This window comes from Rattus rattus, chromosome 2 (genome assembly GCF_011064425.1).
Source record: "Rattus rattus isolate New Zealand chromosome 2, Rrattus_CSIRO_v1, whole genome shotgun sequence".
Lineage (NCBI taxonomy): Eukaryota > Metazoa > Chordata > Mammalia > Rodentia > Muridae > Rattus > Rattus rattus.
In genome coordinates this window covers 224,558,973-224,578,611 of record NC_046155.1, presented here as the reverse complement: position 1 = coordinate 224,578,611, position 19,639 = coordinate 224,558,973, and the positions used below count along the sequence as shown (strand labels likewise).

At 41.4% G+C, this 19,639-nt stretch overlaps 1 protein-coding gene across 1 annotated transcript in view; it reads right to left on the bottom strand.

Moving 5' to 3' along the window:
• The window catches only part of Utrn (utrophin), a 593,945-nt gene that overhangs the window by 351,106 nt on the left and 223,200 nt on the right, over positions 1–19,639 (bottom strand). Inside the window, 5 exon segments of the mRNA XM_032894978.1 lie at positions 4,654–4,771; positions 7,034–7,239; positions 11,919–11,994; positions 15,265–15,414; positions 16,978–17,113. Coding sequence (XP_032750869.1) covers positions 4,654–4,771; positions 7,034–7,239; positions 11,919–11,994; positions 15,265–15,414; positions 16,978–17,113 — 686 coding nt within the window.

Sequence of the window (19,639 nt, the reverse complement as noted above, 5' to 3'; positions counted from 1 at the left end):
TTGATATGAAAAATAAAGATAACTCCCTAGTTTCTGTATTCACACAACCTGGTTTGACAATGACACCTAATGGCAGTATAGGATAGGACTTCAGCAAAAGAAGAAAAAACCAACAAGGTCTCCTTCTGCCTAACAATGACAGTCCCTCAGGCAAAGAGTACTGTTTACATTTGTTCTAGCCTAGCATGAGGCCTTTCTGACAGGCAGTATTTTACATGTTCAAGTTCAACAGAAATACTGAGAATGAGGAAATTGCAAGTTCTGCATACCCATGAGTCCACAGTCATAAGATTCCATGCTGGCTTTTTAACCCCTGCCCCTCACACTATTTCCCTTTCATTCCTGCTTTCTCTGTCGCTGCCTTTTATCTATAGCTTCTCTCTTTCCCCTCCCCAACACTCTCTCCTGTCCTTTCCTTTACCTTTATTTTAAAATCGTGGATCTATAAAGAGAAATGTAAACTTTGGTCCATTACCGTAAGGAAAGCTCATGGTTGTGAGCTGAAGTAAGTAACAGTTCTACATGTTAGCCCATGAAAGGTGTTAGCCCATGAAGGGCAAGCACAAGGGGTGTTAGCCCATGAAGGGCAAGCACAAGGCTCGGCGATGCTCTGGATGCTGAACAACCCCAGGGGCACAGAAAAAGAAGCCCAAGAAGAACTCAAGTACAAGACAAAACTCCAGCCTGAAATCTAGTGTTGCTGCTCCTGCAGAAGGCCCAGGTTCAGGCCCCAATGCCGACATGAAGGCTCCTAGATACTGTTACTCCAGTCTTAGGAGATCTAATGCCCTAATGTGTCTTCTGTGGGTGCCAGCACACATGTGGTGAACATATTTACATGCCATACAGACTTACACGCAGTCAAGACACACACACACACACACACACACACACACACACAGTTTTTGAAAAATGAAAAGATCGTGATTTAGTTGCAATGGGACAGTCTGGTAAAATTATTAAGGTTACATATGTTCATTGTAAATCATAAAGCTATGTGCTTAAAGAGTTTTTCAGAAGTCTGAGAGACAAACGTGTCATAAACTCCATTAAACTGTTCACTGAATTATAATTTTTTTAAAAAAATAGTCCATTGATACTCCCTGTTGTATGTTGTTTTCATAATCTAGGGAAATTGCTGAAAGTTTTAACTCAAGGGTAGGAAAGACAAAACCATCATGATAGTCTACTTCTCATTAGAACTTACGGCCAATTTTTCTACAGATACAGCTCACTGATTTGCACAAATACAAGCTAAAGCATCGAGTGATAGCAAATACCACTGGTTTATCATAAAAATCATCCCACTCATTGTAAATGATGAACGCATCACTTTTAGTGCCACAGGAGCTGGTAAGGGCTCTTTGCATACAATAATGATGAAGGCTAATAATAATAATGGGGATGGGGGTTAGAGGAGGAGAGGAAGAAGAGGAGGAGGGAAGTGGAAGAGGAAGAGGAGAAGGAGGAGGAGGAGGAAGAGGAGGAGAAAGATACCAGAGATGGAAACAAGTGAGAAGGGAAAATATTCAGGAGCTAGAAACCTTGTTGTCAAGGAGAAGGGGGCAGAGGAAGAGGGAGGAGGGGAGAGGGGGGAAGGAGGGTAAGAGGAAGGAAAGGAGGGAGGGACAGAGGGAGGGAAGGAGAGAGAGACAGAGAGAAAGAGAAGAGAGAGAAAGAGAGAGACAGAGACAGAGACAGAGAGACAGAGAGAGAGAGAGGCACAAGTATGTGTAAGGGTTGTTGCTCAGCCAAGAGAGTGCTTTCCTAGCATGCAGAAGATCCTAGGCTCAACCAGCAGTAACTGTCTAAGCTTGCCATGGGGCTGCCAGTCAGCAGCCAGCAGCCCACTTGCTCAGGAAGCAAAGGCAAGTTTGAAGCCCACCTGGGCCAAAAAAAAAAAAAGAAAAGAAAGAAAAGAAAGAAAGAAAATCCATTAAAATAAGTTCTGAAAATGTTCAACATCTTTAGTCATAAGGGAAATGCAAATCAAAACAACCCTGAGATTTCACCTCACACCAGTGAGAATGGCTAAGATCAAAACTCAGGTGACAGCAAATGCTGGCTGCGAGAAAGAGGAACACTTGTTGGTGGGATTGCAGACTGGTACAACCATTCTGGAAATCACTCTGGAGGTTCCTCAGAAAATTGGAGATTGCACTACCTGAGGACCCAACTATACCTCTCTTGGGCATGTACTCAAAAGATGTCCTAACATATAACAAAGACACATGCTCCACTATGTTCATAGCAGCCTTATTTATAGTAACTAGAAGCTGCAAAGAACCCAGATGCCCTTCAACAGAGGAATGGATACAGAAAAAAATGTGGTACATCTACACAATGGAATATTACTCAGCTATCAAAAACAACGATTTTATGAAATCAAAATGGTTGAACTGAAAATATCATCCTGAGTGAGCTAACCCAATCACAGAAAGACATACATGGTATGCACTCACTGATAAGTGGCTAAGCCAAATGCTTGAATTACCCTAGATGCCTAGAACAAATGAAAATCAAGACGGATGATCAAAATGTGAATGCTTCACTCCTTCTTTAAAAGGGGAACAAGAATAACCTTGGCAGGGAAGAGAGAGGCAAAGATTAAAACAGAGACTGAAGGGACACCCATTCAGAGCCTGCCCCACATGTGGCCCATACATATACAGCCACCCAATTAGACAAGATGGATGAAGCAAAGAAGTGCAGAAGTGTAGATCACTCATGAGAGAAACAGTCAGAATAAAGCAAATACAGAGGCAGTAAACCACTGAACTGAGAATAGGACCCCAGTTGAAGGAATCAGAGAAAGAACTGGAAGAGCTTGAAGGGGCTCAAGACCCCATATGTACAACAATGCCAAGCAACCAGAGCTTCCAGGGACTAAGCCACTACCTAAAGACTATACATGGACTGACCCTGGACTCTGACTTCATAGGTAGCAATGAATATCCTAGTAAGAGCACCAGTGGAAGGGGAAGCCCTGGGTCCTGCTAAGACTGAACCCCCAGTGAACTAGACTGTGGGGGGGAGGGCGGCAATGGGGGGAGGGTTGGGAGGGGAACACCCATAAGGAAGGGGAGGGGGAAGGGGGATGTTTGCCCGGAAACCGGGAAAGGGAATAACCCTCGAAATGTATATAAGAAATATTCAAGTGACAAAAAAAAAAGTTCTGAAAAGATGATCAGAAAGAAAAATGGAATGCGGCTGGAAATGGTTGGGTGCTGAGAACAGAGAAGATGTCCCACCAAGAGGAGGAGGAAAGATGACTCCAGAGTGCACCCTCATATCAGAGTGCTCCCTCATATCGGAGTGCTGCCTCATATCAGAGTGCTCCATCATAAGAGCTCCACAGTCAGTCAATTAGCAAAGTCAGAAAGACTGAAGGAAAGTGGCTCTTTGAGTAGAATAAGTCAAGTCCCTCCATCACTCAAAGGTCTCCAGCAAACTGTCTCCTTCAGTAACCACTGTGCTCCATTTATTTTAAGAGCCAAACCCATCTATTATGCCTATAGCTATTCCCTCCCTCAAGAACAATTCAACTTTATTCCCCCAGTTTCTATTCTCACATGGATTTGAGCCCCTCACGGTCTGCCTAGCGGGAGAACCAGAGGCCAGAAAGGTGAGCATGCACAGCCTGTGCATGGGAGAGAAGATTAAAGTAGCTAAGAGATCTGCAGCGAATTTATGGGGAAGGAGGCTGGAGCAGGAACTAAAAATAGAAAACGGCAGTCCACGGGGGAACATAGGTGGGTGGAAGGATTCACAAAGGGGGTGACACGTGAGCTGCTGAGTAATCTCACCCCAGGAGAAGAGCAAAATTGGGGCTAGGAGGGGGTGAGTATGAATAAAATTAAATGGCCGGAATGTCAGGAGCTTTGAACAAGGATCCAGAATAGGTCTGCAGGGGACAGGGGCTGAGGAGAAAGATTATGATGGCCACCAGACACCGTTGTTGGGAGCCCACATGTTAGTCCATGTCTAACACAGACATAGGATCCTCAGCTCCAACACTAATTCCAAACAGGGACACTGGCTTGTTCGTGTCTCATACGTTCGTTCTATTGGCTGCTTAATTTTCTTTTCAACTGAGCCATCCCCAAATGAGAGCCAATCACTTGGCGAGTATGGAGTGAATTCTCACATAAGCTGAATAGAAATGGTGACAGCCAGTCTCAGTGAGTAAGGCACGATGGGAGAATGGATTTATGTGACCGTGAGCTTGGCTAGCTTTATTCCGTTTGATGCCTTTAAAAGGAATATATCCTAGTGTTGGCCAGGCATGGTGGTTCATGCCCTTAATCCCAGCACTCAGAAGGCAAAGGGAGGCAGATATTTTTACTTCCAGGCCAACCTGGTCTACAAAGCGAATTCCGGGACAACCATGGCTCTGTCTCAGAAGAAAAAAAAATAGAAAAAAATCCAACCATAAGAGAAAAAAAATTAAATGTATAAGAGTTCAGAAGGGAGGTATAGGTAGGAAGAAAGTGTCAAAAAATTGAAGAAAAAAGAGAGAGAGAGAAGTATTTTCTTCTAAAAGAAGAGTTTCGGTTACCAAATAACATTTATTTCTAGAATAATCTCCAAAGACATGTTTGCCAGTGTTAAGGAAAGAGGTTGATAATATAAAGGACATTTCTTCAAACTTACATTTTTCCGTGATTGCTGTTCTCAAATCTGAACTGGAAGCTTTGTTTTTCAAATTCTGGGCCAATGTAAATACAAAATCCAGCTGAGGATGGCGCTGTTCTAAATCTGCCTTTGTGATCTGCGAAGAGACAAGATCACTGGGATTTTGCATCCTAAGACAAGCCCCTAACTACAGAGCAGGTGCGTTTTCCTCCTCTCAGGGACAATGAAGCATTATCCATGGAGCAAAGGAAAACCAGGTGATTTGGAGTCAGAGGCCTTAGGTTCAAATCTCAGGTCTTCCATAACCAGGAAAGACATCTTCCCCCTCTGTGGTTCCCCCAGCTCAGTTACATCAAGTCTAAGGACATTAAATCAAGGAACTCTCACTGAAAATGCTCTGAAAACATTAGCAATAATTGCTACTGACTCCTCGTGTACCTGTCCTATATCAGATATGAACGCATATGTGGGTCCTTCTAGAACAGTGGTTCTCAACCTGGGGGTTGCAAGTCCTTTGGCAAGCCTCCAGCTCCCAACATGTTTATATTACAATTTATAACAGTAGCAAAATTACAGTTATGAAGTAGCAACAGAAATAATGTTATAGATGGAACTGCATTTTAATGGGCCCAGCATGAGGAAGTTCGAGAACCACTGCTGTGGAAAGATTGAGAACGGCATATTAGAAAAGCAATAATTACAGTAACTGCAAATGAATCAACTTAATAAACCACCCTTTTTTCATGGACTATGTGTCGTAGCTGATAAATACAGTGAGGGCTAAGAATTCCAGGAAGAGTCCATTCTAATTCTAGAACCAATAAATAGCAAAAAGATTAGAAAACACAATTCACAGTTGGTACAAACACTGTGTCAAAGGATTTGTCCAGCCAGCTCCCTCTGGGCAAACTACTTCTCTACACCTCAATGACTCCTACAGGAATAAGTATTTCCAAATGAGTGACTCCTATTCCAGTTCTAGATCCCAGAGCTTCTGTGAGTGCTGCTGACTTTCTTCCTTCTGCACAACAGACTCAAAAACTAAAACTCAAATGGTCATCTGTGCTCTGTTTCTCCTCCTCCTTCCTCTACATCCTCTGCTGGAAACGGCATCATCTCATCCCATCACAAAGGCTCACAGCTTTGCACGCCCCTTCCCAAAGAGCTAAGTTGCCTTTTCCATAAGAAAAAACACTTCTTGCACAAATGTTGACCCTAAAGTTCCTTATCAACCCCAAGCCCCTGCCTCCTGTCCCCTACAATAGAATGGTACTCACTTTATATCTCATAATCCCACCTCCTGCTCCCATGGTTACTGAAGCAGCCCCTCCTCAGCTTGTCTCTCTAACATGGGGCTGACACTTCCCTGGGACATTCATTAGAAACTATTCTTGTCAGAGAAAACCACCTGCTTGATGTGCCCACCTCCTTGACCTTTTAAAACAATAGCTCTCAATCTTCCTAACGCTGCAAACCTTAATACAGTTCCTCAGGTTGTGGTGACCCAACCATAGAATTATTTTTGTCGCTACTTCAAAACTGTATAATTTAGCTATCATAATTTGAATTGTAATACATTGTCTTTCAGTGGTATTAGGTAATCCCAAAATGGCGGAGACCCACAGGTTGAGAACCACTGGTTTAGGAGCTCAACGTTCCTGGTGATCTGGGAGTGAATCAGCACCTACCATACCAGACTGTTATGACAGCGGTGAGATAATAGATGTGAAAATAAGAAAATATTCAACACATATCAAGGCACTTAGTAGATGCGATCATTGGCACTATTTTACTATGCATTTCTATCTAGAATGTTCTTTTCAGTGTTACTCTGTAACAGATAAGCTATAACCCAGCATATACTAAGCATGGAAAAAGAATTTTCCAAGTTGCTACCTGGTAGTCCATATTCTGTAAGAGGAAAAAAAATATACATATATCATCAGAAGACATTCATTTCTAAGGTCAGAAATGAATCTCCTTATGGAATCTCGAATGAAAACGAAGGCTGAGAAATTATTCTGCACTGCGCTTGGGCATTAAATGGAAAGGTAGCTACCAGTCATGGGCTGTCCGGCTTTACCGTCTCAGCGCTGAACTTTCACACTGAACCTTCAGTTCTGCTCAACCTGAGCTCACGGAAGAAAAGCTTTTCTCTTCAGAGCTATCCCTGGATGGCTGCCTGGCTTTACTGTCTCAACATGAAACTTTCACACTGGGCCTTCAGTTCTGTTCAACCTGAGCTCACGGAGAAAAGCTTTTCTCTTCAAAGTTACCCCTGGATGGCTGCCTGGCCGAGAAGGAATACTGCAAAGCTTGTTTTCCCTGAATTTAGGATAAACAGCGGAGACCCGAGGAGAGAGCACCACCCTGGCGAGCCTTTGCATTCTGCACCTACTTTCATCCGGGAAACTGTCTTATTGATCTCCTTCACGTCCCCCACAGTGACAATGTTGGACTTAAGCATTTGGTCGATCAATACCAGCCAGTCAGCCAGTTCGGTGATGGTTTTATCCAAATCAGCAGGAACTGAGATCTCCGGGCCGCGCAGAGGAGCATCGGATGCAGATGATACTAGCGCCACCTTTTGGACATTGGGATGAGCTGAAACAGGAGATGTAGCAAGAGGGAAATAATCAACAGGATGCATTGATGGACATACGGAGTGAGGACATGCACACGTGTGTATTTATTAAAACTTCAGTTCTCCGAGAAGTTATTTTTAGGTTGAAATGGCACGGATTAAAACAACCACATGCATTTAGTAACCATAGATCCAATACAACACAGCCCTCTCAAAAGTCTGTGCAATCAACCGTGCACACGCAGTCAACATTAACACAAAAAATAAAGCATTAAACAAAGCGCGCGTGAACACACGCACACACCATGATACAATTAGAAGCATCATCTCATCGTGTCAGGATACCTTAATTATAAAGCAAATGTATTCCTAATTTTTCTGTTCTTTTCATTTAACTTTACGGCATATTCACCCTTTATTTTAACTCCCTGTCTCTTTGTCTCTGTCTCCTTCACACACTGTCTGAGACACAGGGTCTCAAAGTGTAGCCCTCCTGAGTTCTCGGATTAAAAGCCCACACTAGCACGCCTGGACTGCACGTCTCATTCTTATCTAACATAATGTGAAGATCTACGTAGGAAATGACACAAACATTCACTGACTTTGACAACAACCCTTCCTTCAGCTACACATCGGGGCCTGCATGCAGAATTCTCCTGAAATCCATTCCTTACCAAGAGCTTAAGGGGAAAATCTTTTTGTCTACAGCACTTTCCATATTTCCAATCTCCAGTGTAGCAGAGATTTCCAAAGTAAAATCACTGGATCCTGCATCTCCATCAACAGGGCCGCACGTCTGTACGAACCTGATCCCATTATTGGAATAGCCGTATTACTAATAAAGGTGTTCATGCTTCTGAGACAAATACAGTGTATTTAGCATCTGTGTGCTTTGGTTTGGGTTTTTGTCTTGTTTTGTTTCGTTTGTTTGTTTCTTTGTTTGGAATCTGCCTCCTTATCAATTTGGAAGAAAAGATAGCCCCTTGCCTCCGAGATGAAAGCAACAGTACTGTCCGGGCTGGGTTTTCTTTTTTCCTCCTATTTTATTTTTGAAATGTGCCTGTCCTCCCTTCCTCTCTCTCCTCCTCCCCAAGTCCTTCTACTTTGTAACTACTTACATCTTAAACAAACTTGAGGAAACCGAAATTCATTATTCTTTCTGAGAGGAGCTGTGCTCCTATGGTTTTATTTTATTTTATTATGTTTATTTTATTTACCATTGTTCCCATTTATTACTTGATCTATTCTTAATTGGATTTCTATTTTTATTTTATTTTTATTTATTTATTTGAGTTATTTGATTTTTATTTACTTTTGTTTTGATTTTTATTTACTCCTATTGTCAGAGGAACCCGTCCTCTCCTTCAGAGTAGCAGAAGTGCTCTCCCCAGAGGTTTTAAAATAAATTCTTGTCTTCTCCAAAGATTGGGTGAATGTCTTCTTTCTCTGTTTTGTACTTGTTTTAGTTTTTATTTCTGTTACATGTATGAGTGTGTGCGGGGATATATATATATACTCACATCCTATGCATGCCTGATGCCCACAGGGGCCAGAAGAGGCCATCTAGTCCCCAGGAAGATGGCGGCAAGCTACCATGTGTGTGTGTGGGGGGGGTGGTGGTCAACCTTGGATTTTCTGGAAAAAGTCAGTAGTCTTAGACACTAAGCCACCTCTTCGTCCCTTGCTTTTGTTTTTGTTTTTGTTCTTAGTTTGTTTTTGTTTAAGAGAAGTTGACAGTTGGTTTCAATGCAACATGCAGTTAAGACAAAAACTAAGTCTACCTAGCACCTAGTATAAATTCAGTACAATTCTAATAAAAAACCTCAACAGGTATGCATGCAGCTTGGCAAAATCATAGATACAAATTTCTAGTTGTTCAATAAGAAAGAAAGGGACCCTCCTCTTCCCCCAAAAAAGGCTTATAAAGATATTTGTATAAGGAGATAAGCCCTGCCAGCTATTGAGTTACAGCTTTGACCAACGATAATAAGCTCAGATTTCCAAACAGAAGCCCAGGAGAGAAGACCCATGGTGCAGAGGAGCAGAGAGACTTGACACGGAAGTGACATTACAGAAGGATGCTGAAGACGTCACTATCCCGTAAGCAGTGTTGCCTAGCAGCTAGCATGGTGAAACGATGTCACAGAATCTAACCTCACATTACCTAAAGGGAAATTAGCCACTTGGAGATGAAGTAATAAAGGGCAAAACCATGACTATCAGATTAAGATGTTAAAGAATATGTTTATGAATCAAGAGCACAAGACAAAGACAGGAGAACCTGTTAATACACCATCAAAGTTCTTAACTTCTAAGAGAAGCACCAGAGATGGGTCCGTTAAAAATCTCTGAAGACTAAGAAAGGGGGCAACTGCTATGCATGTGAGTTTAATTAGTGAGCAAAATGCTTTTATTCTTTAAAGCTCCGGACAAGGCGACAGATAACCTACTACACAGATAACAAGGACAGCGCAATTCAACTTGAGAACAGAGAAAGCACAAATTAAAGCAACGTGGTTTGCAGTCACAGGTCAACAAAGTCTGCAGTCCACAGGTTGGCAGAGCGATGGCTGACAAGCACTGGCCTCCTTGTGCACCTTCCAAGATAACTGGATGCTGGCAATACCACCACCACCACCACCACCACCACCACCACCACCACCACCACCACCACAGTTATTTGCTTTAAATGCTCTCTGGGGTGCACAATGGCACATCACCTACACCATTGTTACAGACGAAACCCAGAAGCATAAATGAGAAGGTAGCTGTCATCTGCGAGATCAGGTACTTAGATTGAAAAACGACAACACAATGTCACTACCTTCATTTTCAGCTGGCCTTGAAACATAGTTGAGTTTAATATTATGAAACTATACGTTTTAAAAGTATAGCAGATTTATGACTGTTGTTTTTAAACATATGGATAAACAATTTTGAAGTCTCCTGTGCTAAATGAAAGAAACATTGCGTGATTCCACTTATATAAGATATTCAAGATGGACCAATGTAGAGACACGGCTGTCATACACACTGACGGCTACCGGAGGCTGGGAGTTGGGAGGAGCGGTGAGAAGCTACTTAGTAACAAGAACTCTAACATCAGAATGGAAATAGTTTGGAGCTACATAGAGATGAAGCTTGCCCAACACTGTCAATGAAATAAATGTCCTTGAATTATGTATTTTAAAACTAGGTAATTTTACTTTTAATATAATTTTAAAAGGAGAAAAACACTAAACTAAAATGTTGTGTAGGGTCTAGAGAGATGGCTCAGCAGTTAAAAGCACATACTGTTCTTCCTAGGGACCTAATTTCAGTTCTCAGTATCTAGTTCACAATGGCCACTACTTCAACTCCAGTGGATCTGGCTTCTTCAGACAAATATACTCCTGTACAAACATACAGACACATAATTTCATAGTTTTGTACAATTAAATTTTTTAAGTTGAAATTTAAAATCATTAATTTAAATTTTTGCATTTTATGTTTAGATTTTTTTTTAAGCAAAAACATTGTGTAGAAGGAAAGTCACTGAAATTGGCTTCAGGTCTCACATCTGTTCTATGGAAGGTTGTTTTATGGAAACCAAACAGCAAGCCTAATGTAAAGCGGTTTTGCTGTAGGCCTTTTACATATCTAAGGATGTATGGGAAGTTTCCCTACTCCTTTCTCATAATGATGTTTTTAAACAGATGAACCTGTGCAGCTGAACTCAGTGAAGCAAGCTGTTTCTTTGTGGTCATGGAACTGGAGAGAGGACCAGATACATAGATATATACATAGATAGATATAGATTAGATACATACATACAGACATACATAGATACATACATAGATGACCGATACATACATAGACAGACAGATATATAGATACATAGATACATAGATACAAAATGTCAATTCAAGTGTTTCAATGTAACTCAAGAAAACCAATCAGGCCACAGGAATTTCCAAGGCAAGGTGCTGGGGAAAACAAGTAATACAGAACATACACTGGGTCACAAACAAGGCTGCCATACCCAGAAGGAAATACACATTGCTTTTGAAGGAAAAAAGGAAGATAATGAAGAAGAGAAGAGGTGGAAATAGACAAGGTGACCCTGAGTAGGAGGCAGTGGGTGGGAGACGGAGTTGAAGGAGAGGTGGGAGAGACGTGGAGGGCAGAGACCAGCAGTGAGAAAGTCCCCAGCCTCCAGCCTCAGCTGGCCAAGAGATGTCTACACACAAGCAAGCAGAACACAGTGGGCAGCAGAGTTAGCAAGGCCACAGTGACAGTGGCTATATGGACTACTTGCGATGGAAATAGAAGGAAATAAACAGGAATCATGAGAAAACACACAGCGTTCTGAATAACTAAAGGAGTATTTGCTGGTGCATGGCTTCCTGGGAAATGCAGCCCTCAAGACCCCACCATCAGGGGTTACACCCGATGACTTGAAAAGGTGCATCTCTTCATTAAATTAGCTCAGTATTTTCCACCTTTCCCTCTCCTTCCTTCAGCAGGACCCATGGCCATCCAGGTACATCTTTGACTTGGGAAACAACAAGTCTTTCCCCATGCTGAGCATCCAGTCTGAATTCAGATTATGAACAGCAATTGTGTACTGATTTTCATTAAGTTCTTCCAATAGGATGCTCACACTCTAAGTCTGTCTGTGTTGATAAAAATAACTCCGAAAGAACAAACGCATTCTTACCAGCAATCCTTGTCTGTGGGGCAGAGTAGGGGTCTTGGGTGTGTGTCTTCAGTAGGCTAGGCACCTCTCTGCATATCTGTAGCATCAAGAAAACACGAAGAAGACAAAGATGATTGTATCTTCGAAAGACAGCCACTCTTCTAAAGGACAGCTCAGTCGATTTTCTTTCAGTTTCCACCTCAGCTTGCATCTGCATCTTCACCACCCACTGCAATCTTACTGGAGACCTTACCTCCCCTGACATCAAGGGCAAGGATGCCAACCAGTCCTCATGTGTGACTCATTTGTACCATTGAAGCTGCCCATTTCCGTCACAACTCCTGTCCTGTGGATATCCCATGAGTCTGACCATCCTCCTGCTTCTCTAAGTTTCCTTCACCATCTGTCAAATGCCATCACTGTGCAGGATAAACCTTTGACCGTTTTTTACTCTTCATTTCCTATACGGAGTTTTCAGAGGCTCAAGAATTCCCCACAATAATATACCGTCCACTCAGCTTTCTGTCAAACAGATATTCGGACATATCCAAACTTCAATTCATAAGTCTATCTTTCTGGGAACTGCCTTTTGTAAGCATCTCTCAAAACTCTACCACATTGCTTCATACCCTGACTCCACCCTTCAGGGCAGTATAGCTACGGAATCCTTCTAACGCAAGTCTATTTATAAATAACCAACTGCTGTCTATTTCCCTCAAAGTAGTGAATTCTTCTCATGATGGAACCCAAATTCCATAAAGCACCACACCTGGTCAATGTAGCAGACTCTGGTCTCTGAGACAATGTCTCAGGTGACTTTTATGTAAAAGTCTATTGTAGAACACAGATGCACGTCACTGATTATGTGTCCTCTAGAGCCTTCCACTTGCTGCATTTCCTCTGTACAAAGCCTTTATAACTTAGCCTAGATAAGATCTTCTCCCACAGGCCTTCCTTGGTTACTCCAAAGTATGCTAAGTGTCCCCCGGATGTTCCTCCATTCCAATTTTTAATGGTTGGTCTCTTTGTTTTAACCATGACAAACTTGCTGGGTGATAAAAAAAAAAAATATATCGTTTTTCCTATATTCCTCATCCTTAACATGGAGCCCTGCATGAACCAGGGATGTAGTGAAAACCTGCTAAGTATATAAAAGAACTCAATGAGTAAAATATTCCAGAGTAGCAGTTCCTAACATGTGTGAGATTCGCCCCACAGAAAGCATCGCTTTGTTTAGATGTCATAATTGCCCAAAGTGGACAATATTAAAATCTATGTTAATTGAATTCCTGCGGTAACAGAAGCCTCAATGTTGTCTATCACCATGCTCCCCAACTGACGACAGTACCCTTTTCTCTGCTATCCCAACCAAAACCCTCTGTGCTCCCTAAAAATGTATGCCCTGGATGAACATATACAAATGGATTTGGAAAATGACACAGGGGCCAAAATCTCCAGAGTGGAGAGTAGAAGAGAGGGCATCAGATAAACACAGAGAGCAGCAAAGCAGTCTGTGAGAGAGAGGCCTTATAAATCTCAGGAAGGACAATTGGCTTTTACACTCTGCAAGACAGGAAATCATTAGTGGACATTGTTCAGGGAGGGACTGGGTCTCACTTACATCTTAACAAAGCTTTGGCTACTATGCTGTGACAATGAGAAGAGACCAGGGAGGAGGGCTTTTCCAGAGAGGATTGTGGCTTGAGACAAGTAATACAAAGTAGCAAAATGTAGTCCAATTTATGCTATGACTTTACTAACTTAAAGAAAGCTGAAGCAATTACGCAGAAACATTTATGGAACAAGTATCTACACATCAAAAAATTACCCTCATCTGCCTCATCACATGTAGCTGTCCACCTGTCCTTCCAAGCATCCATGGAGTGCATGGAAGAAGACAATGACGGGGACTTCAAAAACTGGTGGGAGGGGTGTGTGTCAGTCTGGGTCTGTGTGTCTGAGTATGTAAGAAAGGGAAAAATTGTCTCTTTATTGAGTTATAATCTACAAATATAATTTATATGCCATTTTAATGACTCAGGATTTCTGATTTAGGCAATAATAAAGACATATATGCCACTAACTGAGGAATGAGATATACATTGAGGCCCAAAGGAAAGGTAGAAATCGAGAGTTCAAGTTTTGAGACATCTATTAACTGTCCAAAGACATTGAACGTCCAAGTGTAGAGCACAGAGAAAGATTTAGGCCAGAGATGCAGATAACAGTTGACCACCTGGACAATAATTCAGAGTCACAGAGGCTGGATCTAGAAAGCACACACAAATAGTTAGACACAGCATAAAACCACTTCACTCCTCATCGCTTATCCTTCTCCTCTTTCTTCCTACTCTCTTCCTCTCGAGATAGGATCTCACTATGTAGCCCAGGCTGGCTTTGAGGAGACTCTCCTCCTACCTGAGCTCCCTAAATGTCAAATGTCAGAGCTACAATGTTATACCAACACATTCCACAGGACTTCCAGTCTGATAGAACTGAAAAGAGTAAAGTGAGGGACAGTCAAGGGTGAGACACATCCATCCCATGTCCTAAATGGACTCCATACATCCACCCTGCAGGTACCCAGACAAAATAAAAAGAATCCTATGATTTCATTTACCTTTAACCATTTCCACTGAAAAACAAAGTAATCATATAAGAAACATAACTCCCATTTTAGTTTAATTTTTGTCAATTTGTTATTAAATTCCATTGTAACCTAATGATAGAAACATACTAAAGGATTAGAAATCACCGAAAATAGACAGACGTGGGAAAGTCTTGTTCAACATCGAGAAGCTATCTTAAGGTCTTTATTTTCAGAACATAATTACTGGCATTTTCTCACCAAATTCCAATAGATAATCATAACGTGGCATGTTTGAAAATATATACAGTCCCTGGAACAAAGAATCCCATGCAAAGTAAAAAAATATTCTTTTGAGAATACATGTGATAGTGAATGAAAAAAAAATATTATATATATATATGTAAAGCACGGGAAAAAACACACATATGAATAGTAGCAAGAGAACAATTCTTTAATCAAGAAATCAGTAACTAGGGGTCAGCAAGACAACTCATCTGGTAAGAGTGCTTGCACCAAGTCTTACAACCTTAGGTCAATCCCTGGAACCCACATGGGAGAAGAGAACCAATTCCCAAAAGTTGTTCCCTTCCCCTCTCCTTCCTCCTCCCCCTCCCCTTCCCCTCCCCCTCCCCCCTCCCCCCCTCCCCCTCCCCTCCCTCTTCCCTCCCCTCCCTCCCTCCCCCCCCCTCTCTCTCTCTCACACACACACACAAAGCAAGCCTAACTCTAAAAGTCAATGGACATGAGGAACAGGTTACAGGATCCCCGCATGCATACCTTGGTCCACGTTGTGTTTACATTCCTCAAGCTTTCTGAAAGATTGTCTCTCTCGCACAAACTCAGATTTTTGTCTGAAAGCATTTCCAGTTCCACTCTGTTCAGCCACTTTATGTTTTCAGCTTGAGCGTCCATCTCTTGGGCTAAATCCTGAAACAGCAAACAGCCGTGGTTAGAAGGTCGCTCTGAGGGCACGGACATACAGTCAGGTGCATATTCCTAAACAGACACTTTGATTATTATTATTCCTAATAGAGTGTATATGTTGGTAGGAGGGACATACATGTGAGCTCACAATCTAAGAGAAGGCATCGAGTTCCTGGGAGCTGTAGTTACAGGCAGTTGCAAGCTGCCTACCTGACATGGGTGCTGGGAGCTGCAATTGGGGCCTCGGCAAGAGCATTTAGTGCTCGGATCTGCTGGGCCATCACTCTAGGGCCAACAGCCCCTTCAAACTATATTTACCTTGTTAAGGTTCATCCTGATCACTGCTCTGTCTCTCCATCTTAACATACTGCCCCACCCTCTGTCAATCTTCCAAATACTTTACAAACAGGACATTTGAAGAAAATTCTTGACTCTTTACATAAAGTAGGAATATCCTCAGACTTCAAGAAAAAAAGTTAGTGAACAATTTCCCATCGTTCCTAAACGTTTCTTTCTCAAAAATACTTCGACCATATGTCTCTATGGCAAAACCACTTCTCAAATTAGTTAACACGGTTTTATATGTGGGTGCATATATATTTTTTTAATCACATTCAAATACAATTTTTTGTGTCACTATTTTAAATGTGACTGTGTGTGCATGCACGTGTGCACCATGCATGCACACAGGTGGAGATCAGAGGACAAATTTAGGAATCAGTTCTCTCCTTCCACCTTACTTAAGTGGGGTTTCTCTTGTCCTGAGGACCCAGGCTAGCTGGCCCTCAGGAACCTGAGTAGTTCTCCTGCCTCTACCTAGCATCTGTCTGCAAGAATGCTGGCACTCCAGAGGCTTGCCTTCACATCCAGATTGTGAACGCTGGCTCGGGGACAGAATCAGGTCACCAGACAACCAGTGAGTGTCTTATCTGACGAGCCATCTTACCATGTCCATGATTCTCTTGGGAAATAAATTCTTGTTCAATGTTCTACTATCAATGTCTCAATTCTTAATATGGACACAAATGCCTATGGATCTGAATATTGCCGGAGATTTGGTGTTTAGGTATCTATTATATCTTACGTATTTTTATAGACTGTGTGTGCATGCGTGCGTGCATGTGTGCAGATGTATGACCAACCCAAACTCCTGTTGAAGAAACTCTGCTGCACAGTAACTCTCAGCCTGCATCAAGCCGCCATGAGGTAACTGCACAACACCCAGGATTCTCTTGTAAAAGTCGCCATGATGAATAATAGCCAGCAACTACCTTCCAAATGCAAAAACTATACTCCACGGCTGTGCTGTGTTCTATGTCACCTTAAAGATTGTCTCCATCTTTTAATCAAACATCAAGGTCAGAGTTACTAATCTTTGGTTTGATCTCTGCATGACCAAAACAATGAAAACTAATGGAAATTTTTCAAAAAAGAAATCTTTCAAATTTACCACGCTTATCATGAAGGATAGAGTTGTGCCTCCCTCTCAGTTTCAGTCAAAACTATTCCTCAAGTGTATTGATCCTGCATTAGAAGGCTCTGGAAATCTACAGACAAACTCCTTACTGTTAATTCCCATGGGTTTTCTTCCGGGTCAGGGGTTGATCTCTTCTGCACAGCGTTCTCCACTTTTGTTAACCAGCAGATGACCTCATCCAGCCGTTTCCTGTACCCCGACACCTGCTTACTTTCTCCTTTTAGCCTAAAAGAACACAGTACGGAAAATATTGACAGAAATTACTGAGTAAGCAAAACAGTGTACGTTTGTTTTGGAAACCCTGACCCCATAGCCCCAAGAGAAATAATTTCTAATAATTATATTAAGTGTATTTTTAAATGAACATTAACAGTCATGTATTCAGACCACCGTACTGAAGATTATGTACAAGACTAAAGGGATTTTTTTTTCCTTATTTCAGACACACTGAAAAGTCTTATCTTCTCACCATAAAAATGAAATGGCAAGTTAATATAAAAATGTTTAAGTTACCTATTGCTGTATAATACAGTAAGTTAAGGATAAATGAAAACATCCTTGTGTAAAATAAGGAAAAATGAATAATTATCCGAGTTCTCCAAAGACATCAGGTTTTCTTTTATTCACAAGGTCACGGTATTTGTCCACTGTACCCACTGACAGCAAATATGAGTAAGGAATGTGCTGAGAATTCAAGTCTTGTACAAGTATTATACAAACATACATGATCGACTAGTTCATTAAAGTAAATATAATATATGCACAGGATGTCACATTACATAAAGGAGATGAAGGTAGGATCCAGCCAAGGTGTGAAGGGCACACGTGAGACCGCAAGCAAGAGGACTAGGAGAGCGGAACTCCCCAGTAAGACTCTTTAAATGGTGTAAAAATAACACCTAGGGTTACCAGCCATCTGACGGAAAATGAAGTATGAGCAGAGCCAGGATGACGAGTAAGACTGCAGATTCAAGAAAATAAAGTTTGGAAGCTGTTGAGAGCTTAGTGGAATCGTTTCTTTTAAGCTACTGCAATTAGACCCTGATTGAAAACTGAGTTTTAATAAATTACTCCGTCTCATCCCTAACGGGAACTAACGTTCTCAGGCTATCGCTTATATTTTAGCCATAAAAAGCGTAAAGTGATACAATACATACAACAAAATATGCATATAGTGTATATTATGTCAATGTGCCATACATAATTATATGTTAACATTGCATAATAATAACAGTCACAGTGGAAAGATACAATAATTAACTTTTTAAACCTAATGAAATTGCTTAAGATATAATTTATCTTTAAAAAATGCACTTCGAGATTTAAAGAAATACCAAATGAAGCAATGATGGTGGCGATTGAAATCATAATAAAATGTAAAAAATAATTTAGTCTAACAACTTTAGAAACACCCAAAACACTTGTATAGTTCTTTTGTTTTGGAAATATTGAAAATTGCCAATATTTCACAATCACGACTACTTTGATGCTCCAAAACTAGAACTAGTATTATCAAGTAATTCCCATCTGCAAAACAGCTAAATATAATATACACTTTGTTATCTATAAGCATAGAAACAAATTCTAAATTCCTGGCCAAACGCTGGGTAAGAACTGCCTATTAAGGAAGGACACCATAAACTGTAAACGTGCAAATATTTACCTTCAGGCACTCAGTACAAAATCAAACTAAACAACATGGCAATTCTCAATGACCCTGAACCTCTTGGGGTCCCAAAGAGGCGCCAATACAGATAGGTTAGAGAACAGAAGTGAAGTTCAGTGTGAATTTCTGAAAACCAATATTGCTGTGATGAAAATACAGGAAGCTGAGAAAGAGACTCATTACTCCTCTCACTTCCAAAAGCTTGAGTGAAGAGTGTGTCGAGGCCATCTTGTAGGTTGGGGAAGAATGGCTTCCACACACCACAGAAGTCCACTTGAAAACCAAGGGGTGTTTCTGCAGCTCTTGTTAATATCTTGCCAGCACCAGGTTTCTGTTTTTTAAGAGAACCTGACCATTTATTATTATATAAATTAATTTTTATTATTGATATTAATTACCAATTTTTTTATTATTAAATATGTGGCATTTTATTATAGAGTCTATGAGTGTAATAATTGATAATACTAGTAATGGTAAATTAATATTAATGTATTACTATAACAATAATCTGATTATTGCAGGACAGCATGATCCATGAGAATTCATGAGCACAGCACATAGGTAATTCAGAGGCACCTCCCCTTGTGACCTCCTCTCTTGTCTCCTCATCAGTCCCTCTCTCTCACAACCATGGGTGTGGTCCTCCTCTCTTGTCTCCTCATCAGTCCCTCTCCCTCTCTCTCACAGCCATGGGTGTGGTCATCCTCTCTTCTTTCCTCATCAGTCCCTCTCTCACACAGCCATGGGCGTGGTCCTCCTCTTGTCTCTCATCTGCCCATCTCTCACAAAGACAAAACTGGTAACCTTCTTGAGAGAAGATGTAGAACTGGGAGTTTTTAGTACCACACCCATGGCTTCATGAGAGCAAGGCCAAAGCAGTCTGTTTAACTCACAGACTGTCACCTGCACAACTGAGACCCAAAATAAACATTCTCTCTTTATAAGCTAATCATCTCGATTATGTATTACTGCTGCAGAAAGGTGGCCGCCATAAAGGCTCACCCTAGAAAGAATTCACGGAGAACTGCCCTAAATGTCTTGAAACTCAGCTTCCGTATTCCTCTTCCTTAGCACCGAACTCCACA